We start from the raw sequence: 9097 nt of genomic DNA on the forward strand, positions 1-9097 counted from the left end.
GATTGGGAAATGGAGAGGGGAAAAGGAAGAGAATAGGATAGGGATAGCTAGAGAGAGAGAGAGGAGCAAGAGGGAGTGGGAGAGAGAGAGAGAGTGACAAAGAGAGAGAGAGAGACAAAGAGAGAGAGACAGAGAGAGAGGGGAGAGAGGGGGACATTAGGATAGGAAGAGATGGAAAGACTAGGATAGGAAGAGAGGGAAAGACTAGGATAACAAGAGAGAGAGAGAGAATAGGTGATAGGAAGAAGAGAGATAGAGAGAGTGAGAGAGAGAGAGAGGGAGGGAGATTAGGAGAGAGAGTCAGAGAGAGAGAGAAAGACAGAGAGAAGGAGATTAGGAAAAGGATAGAGGGGGAGAGGGAGAGAGAGAGAGAGAGGGTGATTATGAAAAGGAGAGGGGGACAGGGAGAGGGAGAGGGGGAGATTGTTAAAAGGAGATGGGGGGAGGCAGAGGGAGGGTGATGCAGAGTAACACAACGCTAAGCTTGGTTAGCCCAAACAAACACTTGTGATATTCAATAAGAAATCCAGACTGTTCTTCTTTGATGAATAAAAGGAAATGCTATGTTCATTAAAATCATCACAAATTGAGGTCTTAATCAATAAGAACAATAATCCACTAGTTTGACACAAATCTGAATTTTAACATGTTCAAATGCTAGTTAACTCCAGAAAGATATTTGTCAAAACTTTGTTTTTGCTGAGGTCTATAGTTCTCTAAAACTGTTTTACTGTTGAACTTTTGAGTTTTAAAATCTTGCTGGTTTTCCAACTGCATATACACATATTGTGGTTTATTCTCAAATACACTTGTTTTGATTCATTCCTTCCCCATTCTATTCGTAACATAATTAGATGGCATCAAACTTCAACAAAACTTGTTTATACACAGGAATCCCAATCCCTAGTTGATCAAGCTAGTTTAGCTTATTAAGCTTTGGAACCCGATGCCAGTGCAAAGTGTTAATTATGTGCCATAAACAGGGGTTTTAATTTGAATTTGCATTTCTTTCCACAGACTTACGGCAGTGCAAATCCCATTTCTGATTCAGACCTTCAACTATGGTATTTGGTTATTGATTCCAATCGATCCTTTCATGTTTTGGATCTTCTCATGTTCCCAAACCAACATCACGGTTTCCAGAATTTATTTACTGCATATTCAATTTGATCAGTAACCATAACGACACCCTCCAAACTGTTTCTCGAACAATTTAAGCTATTTTCGAGTTTGATTTAACACAGTTGTTTTCCGTACGGCTAGGGCACATTAAATCAATGGGTTTATCTCAAGAAATGGGTGCGATGACCGCCAGATGTAACAAGAATGTTTTTTTTTTTTTTATTTATAACTCTGTTAGACAATGTCTTTGAAGCATTTTATCATTTCAACAGCCTCGAGCAATGAATACATTAAAGAATTTTGCCCTAAACTGTTCTTCACTAGTCAGCATTGTGTTTCCCGTGAAGAAAAAACAGTTTGGAACTGAGTTTACATAACGATATGAACAAACAACTTCCTCTATTCAGATTGTCCGAACTTTTATTTATACAAATTATAACCAATTCAAAATGGTACAGTTACATGATTAATGCATTGTGTTTATTGCAGAAAAAACTATGTTCACAGTGTAACAATGCACTCTAACCCAAAAATTGAACAAAGGGTTTTTTTCTTTTATGAAACAAACATACAAAATCGCTTACAGTTTTTGTCTGTGAATCCGTTTAGAGTGTTTTTACATCCGGTATGTGTTTGTTCCTCATTCCATCTCTGTGAACCTTGTTTTAAATCCCAACTGCAGAAAACAATCATGGTATAGTCTTCTTCGAAACTGTTGTTTTTTTTGTTTTATTTCCTTGCTTCGCAGACTCTTCCCATTCCACCAATAAGTGAACATCGGTTTTTTTAACAACAGCGGTAGACATCCAAACTGGTTCAAAACTAGTTGGGTCGTTGAGGCAACTAACCAAAGATCGGTACCAGAACGAGTACCGCTAAAGATGAAAACAACATGGTTTAAGTTTTAACAAAACTGTAACAACAAAAAACATAAAACTTTAAGAAATCGGATCTAGTGTAAAATTCACTTAATCCTTGTGGACTAAGAGCCCTCAGTTTATAGATACACTGAGAGACAACCTGACCACACACAAGGAGACCACAAACAATGGTGGCTTATTACAAGCAAACAAAAAAAACAAAAACCAACCTAAACACTAACTGCCAGGGGTGCCCTGCACCATGCTCCACAGGCAGGAAAACTCAAGTCCCTTGAGTTGGGACTGCTGGAACAGAAAAACCCAATTTCTCAAGAGCGGCAGTAGACAGCCATGTAGCATCTTCAACTGGTCTGGATTTCCACTGCACCAAATGTTCATAATATGTATGACGTCGGGTCTTCCGGGCCACACGAGTTTCCAAAATGCAATCAATCTCCAAAGGAGGTACCTTAGGAAGAGCTGAAAGCTGTGCATCAACAAGAGAATCAACAGCACCTGCAGTCACAGAATTATCAACAGGACCTTTATACAAATATAGATCAGCAACATTAAAGACAGGTGATAAATGAATATCCGGAGGAAGATCAACATGATAGGCATTAGGACCACTACGTTTGAGAATTTTAAAAGGTCCAATCTTTTTTGCCATAAGTTTCGTATAATGGCCCTTAGGTAGCCTTTCTTTCTTTAAATGGACCATGACCAAATCCCCAACATTGAATGTGACATCTTTCCTCCGTTTATCTGCATGAGTTTTATATTTGGAATTAGAATGCTGAAGCTTTACCTTAACCTGATCCTGAATATCCTTCATAACAGTAACAAAATCATCAGCCAAAGCACTGGGCTTTTCCAAACAATTAACATCCCTTAATTCCAAAATGCCCCGTGGATGAATACCATACACAATCTGAAATGGAGTTTTCCTGGTACTACGATTCACTGAATCATTATAGTAGAACTCAGCTTGAGCCAAAACTGAATCCCAACTTGTACCATGTTCTTGTGTCAAGCACCTCAAAAGATTACCAAGAGACCTATTGATGACCTCAGTCTGCCCATCGGATTGTGGGTGATATGCAGAAGATAAACAAACATTAGTGCCCAATTTCTTCCACAAAGTGTGCCAAAAATGACCCAACAATTTAGGATCTCTATCTGATATGATTGACAAAGGTAAACCATGCAAACGTACTACTTCCTGAAAGAACAATCCAGCAACATGAGATGCATCATGAGTAGTTTTACATGGAATAAAATGAGCCATTTTTGAAAACCGATCTACTACCACAAATATGCTGTCATAACCGGACTTGGTCCTAGGCAAACCGAGCACAAAATCCATACTAACTGAATCCCATGGTTTAGAAGGAATGGGTAAAGGTGTGTAAAGACCAGCATTAGAGGAATGACCTTTAGACTTTTGACATATCAAACAAGTTTCAACAAATTTCCAAACATCCGTTTGCAACTTAGGCCAATAATAAAACCTCTTGACTGATTCTAAAGTTTTATCCAAACCAAAATGACCTGCCAAACTACCACAATGTTTTTCCTTTATAATATTTTCCCTCATTGAACCCTTTGGAACACAAAGTAAACCACCTTTGAAAAGTAGCCCATTCTGAATCAAATAATCAGAAAAATCAGTATGATACCTTGCTGTCATGTCCAAACAAACCTGATAAATTTCCTTGAAATCTTCATCCGTAGCATACATGGATGCCATAGCCTCTAAACCAGCACTTTCCAATTGCATAGACTGAATGGCAAGTGTCCTTCTACTCAAAGCATCCGCCACCTTATTAGTAACCCCTTTCTTATGTTTAATGCTGAAAGTATAGGCCTGCAAAAACTCCATCCACTTGACATGTCTATGGTTAAGTTTCTCTTGTCTATTCAGAAAACTGAGTGCATGGTTATCCGTAAAAACAATGAACTCTTTTGGTAAAAGATAATGCCTCCATTTTCTTAACGACTGAACCATAGCATAAAGTTCAAGATCATAAGTAGAATATTTTTGTTTTGCTGCATTTAATTTCTCACTAAAGAAGGCTATGGGTCTACCATCTTGACTAAGAACCCCACCAATAGCCTTATTGCTAGCATCACATTCAACAACAAAAACCTTATAAAAATCCGGTAAAACAAGTACTGGCTGTTCGGATATTTTCTTTTTCAGTAATTCAAAAGATTCATTGGCCTCTTTAGTCCATTGGAAAACACATTTTCTTCCTCCTTTAATAGTATCAATAAGTGGAACACAAACACCACTAAAGTTTCTAATAAACTTTCTATAGAAACTGCATAAACCATGAAAAATTTTTACCTCCGTGGCTATAGTAGGTGCTGGCCAATTTAGGATGGCTTCTACCGTTGAAGGATCCATTTTCAGACTGCCTTTTGAAATTACAAAACCCAAGAACACAAGTTCTTCTTGCATGAAGGAACACTTCTCTGAGTTTACCCTCAAGCCTTCTTCATGAAGCTTCCTCAAGACCTGATCCAAATGCTGTAAATGCTCCTCTTTGCTGCCACTAAAAATCAGAATATCATCCAAATATACAACAACAAATTGATGAAGAAAAGGTTTCAGCACTTCATTCATTAAATGCATGAAAGTACTAGGAGCATTGGATAAACCAAAAGGCATAACTATCCATTCAAACAAACCCTCATTAGTTTTGAAAGCGGTTTTCCATTCGTCCCCTTCCCGTATCCGGATCTGATGATAACCACTTTTAAGATCAATCTTTGAATAGTATTTAGCACCACCTAAACAGTCCATGAGATCCTCTAACTGAGGCATGGGAAATCGGTATCTAATAGTAATCTTATTAATAGCACGAGAATCTGTACACAACCTCCAAGTTCCTTCTTTCTTAGGAGCAAGGACTACTGGGACAGCACATGGGCTAATACTTTTCCGTATGTAACCCTTTTCTAACAATCCTTGGATTTGCCGTGCAACTTCAGCATTTTGTTTGGGAGTTAGTTTATAGGCTGCTTTATTTGGTAATGTAGCACCCGGAATCAAATCAATACAATGGCTGATTGACCTCTTTGGTGAAAGAGACTCATGAGCACTATCAGCAATAATACCATCATACTTATTCAACAAATCACATACAACCTTAGGACAAGTACTTTCCTTGGCTTCTAAATTCAATTCCCTGCCCTCACAATTAGTTTCCTTAGGTCTGATTACAACAGCAAAGCATGGAGGATTCTCTTCCTTAAGACCTTCTAAAAACTCCTTTTCTTTGACAACCATAACACTACTTTGTAAGATTGAATTATTTGCAACATCCGGTAAAGGTGTCATTATGAAATTTTCTCCATCCTTAGTTATATTGAACACATTGGTTTTCCCATCATGCTGGGCATTAGTATCATATTGCCATGGTCTTCCTAAAAGAAGATGGCATGCATCCATTGCAACTATTTCACATAAAACTTTATCTTTATAATCACCAATTTCAAATTCTACCAAGCATTGTTCATTCACAATAGTTTGCTGCTCCTTATTCAACCAGGAAACTTTATAGGGAGTAGGATGTGGAAGCCTTTTCAAATTTAACTTAGTAACCATTTCCAAGGAAACTAAATTTTCAGTAGAGCCAGAATCAACAATTACCTTGCATACTTTACCTTTTGCTTTGCAAGTAGTCTGGAATAGAGATTTCCTTTGTGTTGGCTCCTTATTGAGTGGTACCAACAGCGATCTATTGAACATAAGAGTTTCTCCCTGCACTGGATCAGCATGCTTGGATGAGGTTGTATGGTATGATGAGTTGCTTTGACAATCCTCTTCTTGAATCAATTGTACCCTTCTATCTCCTGGATTGCTGTTGTCACTCTTTTGTGGACATCTGAAAGATTGATGCCCAACTTGGTTACATGAGAAGCACCTTCCGGTGAACACATTAGGACCTCTTCCTCTGGATCTGCCCCTGCCATTATTTGACCCTCTTCCTCTGAATGAACCTCTGCCACCAGCATCATTATCAACACTTTGATTGCTACTTTCACCTTGGGACTTAGGAAAAGTTCCTCTCCCATTGAACCTACCTCTTTCACGGAATGAGTTTCCTCTTCCCTTACTTTGTTCTCCTCTTCTTTTCTGTTTTTCCTCAATCTTGAGGGCAAGCTGAAAACATTTGTGGACTGATTCCACACTAACCAATGTCAATTCATTTTGGATGCTATATTTCAATCCATTGATATACCTTGCAAGTTTTTGTTTTTCAGTTTCAAACATTTTGGCCTTCAAGGTCAAATTGTGAAATTCTTGAGTATAAGTACTCACATCAAGATCTTTTTGCTTCAAATTTTGAAGCTTCTTATGAAGGGTTACTTCATAATCATCCGGTACAAACTGTTTTTTCAATTCTGCCTTCATTCTGGTCCAAGTGGAAATGACCTCCTTTCCCTCTTCCAATCTCTCATTTTGTAGAAAATTCCACCAACTAAGGGCTGGCCCCTTCAATTTTGACTTTGCCAACTTCACCTTTTGGCTTGGAAGTACTACCTCACACTCAAAATAATTCTCCAAAGCTTCTATCCAATCCATGCATTCTTCCGGTTCCAATTTGCCATGGAACAAAGGAATATCAGTCCTATCCTTTACTCCTACCCTCTCTAGGGCTGCAAGGATTGCCTTTTGATCCTCTGGAATATTTGCTTGACCGGCTGGATCTTGCTCTTCCTCTTCTTCTTCTGACTCTTCTTGGCTTCCTCTCCTCACTTGGCCTTTCAACTTATCTAACTCTCTCTTCATTGCCCTATTCTCCTCTCTGACAGCCCTACTCTCTGCCATTTGCTCTTTGACTATCTTAGCCAATTCTACATTGGTGATTCTGATAGGGATTTCTTCTCCATCCCCCATCTTGGTATTCCCAAAAGGTATCTTGTGGCTCTGATACCACTTGATGCAGAGTAACACAACGCTAAGCTTGGTTAGCCCAAACAAACACTTGTGATATTCAATAAGAAATCCAAACTGTTCTTCTTTGATGAATAAAAGGAAATGCTATGTTCATTAAAATCATCACAAATTGAGTTCTTAATCAATAAGAACAATAATCCACTAGTTCGACACAAATCTGAATTTTAACATGTTCAAATGCTAGTTAACTCCAGAAAGATATTTGTCAAAACTCTGTTTTTGCTGAGGTCTATAGTTCTCTAAAACTGTTTTACTGTTGAACTTTTGAGTTTTAAAATCTTGCTGGTTTTCCAACTGCATATACACATATTGTGGTTTATTCTCAAATACACTTGTTTTGATTCATTCCTTCCCCGTTCTGTTCGTAACATAATTAGATGGCATCAAACTTCAACAAAACTTGTTTATACATAGGAATCCCAATCCCTAGTTGATCAGGCTAGTTTGGGCTTCGACTAGTTTATTAAGCTTTGGAACCCGATGCCAGTGCAAAGTGTTAATTATGTGCCATAAACAGGGGTTTTAATTTGAATTTACATTTCTTTCCACAGACTTACGGCAGTGCAAATCCCATTTCTGATTCAGACCTTCAACTATGGTATTTGGTTATTGATTCCAATCGATCCTTTCATGTTTTGGATCTTCTCATGTTCCCAAACCAACATCACGGTTTCCAGAATTTATTTACTGCATATTCAATTTGATCAATAACCATAACGACACCCTCCAAACTGTTTCTCGAACAATTTAAGCTATTTTCGAGTTTGATTTAACATAGTTGTTTTCCGTACGGCTAGGGCACATTAAATCAATGGGTTTATCTCAAGAAATGGGTGCGATGACCGCCAGATGTAACAAGAATGTTTTTTTTTTTTTTTTTTTTTTATAACTCTGTTAGACAATGTCTTTGAAGCATTTTATCATTTCAACAACCTCGAGCAATGAATACATTAAAGAATTTTGCCCTAAACTGTTCTTCACCAGTCGGCATTGTGTTTCCCGTGAAGAAAAAACAGTTTGGAACTGAGTTTACATAACGATATGAACAAACAACTTCCTCTATTCAGATTGTCCGAACTTTTATTTATACAAATTATAACCAATTCAAAATGGTACAGTTACATGATTAATGCATTGTGTTTATCGCAGAAAAAACTATGTTCACAGTGTAACAATGCACTCTAACCCGAAAATCGAACAAAGGGTTTTTTTCTTTTATGAAACAAACATACAAAATCGCTTACAGTTTTTGTCTGTGAATCCGTTTCGAGTGTTTTTACATCCGGTATGCGTTTGTTCCTCATTCCATCTCTGCGAACCTTGTTTTAAATCCCAACTGCAGAAAACAATCACGGTATAGTCTTCTTCGAAACTGTTGTTTTTTTTGTTTTATTTCCTTGCTTCACAGACTCTTCCCGTTCCACCAATAAGTGAACATCGGTTTTTTTAACAACAGCGGTAGACATCCAAACTGGTTCAAAACTAGTTGGGTCGTTGAGGTAACCAACCAAAGATCGGTACCAGAATGAGTACCGCTAAAGATGAAAACAACATGGTTTAAGTTTTAACAAAACTGTAACAACAAAAAACATAAAACTTTAAGAAAACGGATCTAGTGTAAAATTCACTTAATCCTTGTGGACTAAGAGCCCTCAGTTTATAGATACACTGAGAGACAACCTGACCACACACAAGGAGACCACAAACAATGGTGGCTTATTACAAGCAAACAAAAAAAACAAAAACCAACCTAAACACTAACTGCCAGGGGTGCCCTGCACCAGAGGGAGGTTGGGAAATGGAGAAAGAGAGAGGGAGAGAGACAGAGAGAGAGAGAGAGGAGCAAGAGATAGAGAGAGAGACTAGGATAGGAAGAGAGGGAAAGACTAGGATAACGAGAGACGAGGATGGACATAGAGAGGGAGTGGTGTAGAGGCACCTAAAGTACAAGAGATAAATGAGTTTAAGAGTCCTTATATCATGTATTAAAATATATTTGATTCATTTGTGATGTATTTGAGTCTAAATGTAAGGCTATGTGAAGCCATTTATATGACATTGTTAATATTGTTATGTTAAGTTCCTAGTTTGATCAAGAAGACAAAAATATGAAAGAATGTCTAATAAAGGCTAAAAATCATGTAAA

At 37.8% G+C, this 9097-nt stretch overlaps 1 protein-coding gene across 1 annotated transcript; it reads right to left on the reverse strand.

Moving 5' to 3' along the window:
• Positions 1-2265: 2265 nt before the first annotated feature.
• Positions 2266-6891, reverse strand: LOC131858350 (uncharacterized). The gene is made up of 4 exons (XM_059211563.1): positions 5478-6891; positions 4776-5414; positions 3685-4658; positions 2266-3423 (listed from the first exon to the last, which is right to left on the reverse strand). Exons 1-4 carry the CDS (start codon positions 6889-6891, stop codon positions 2266-2268), a joined length of 4185 nt encoding a protein of 1394 aa, XP_059067546.1.
• Between the last annotated feature and the right edge of the window lie 2206 nt (positions 6892-9097).

This window comes from Cryptomeria japonica, chromosome 9 (genome assembly GCF_030272615.1).
Source record: "Cryptomeria japonica chromosome 9, Sugi_1.0, whole genome shotgun sequence".
In the NCBI taxonomy this organism is placed as follows: domain Eukaryota; kingdom Viridiplantae; phylum Streptophyta; class Pinopsida; order Cupressales; family Cupressaceae; genus Cryptomeria; species Cryptomeria japonica.

Bases quoted from the DNA above. Each gene is read 5' to 3' on its own strand.
- LOC131858350 (XM_059211563.1), bottom strand. From the start codon at position 6,891: ATGGGGGATGGAGAAGAAATCCCTATCAGAATCACCAATGTAGAATTG. The intron at 5,415-5,477 runs GTGATTATAAAG...ATCTTCTTTTAG, and splicing joins CTTGGTAGAATTTGAAATTG to GAAGACCATGGCAATATGAT. The intron at 3,424-3,684 runs GTTTGTTTGGAC...ATATGTCAAAAG, and splicing joins ATTTCAAGGAAATTTATCAG to TCTAAAGGTCATTCCTCTAA.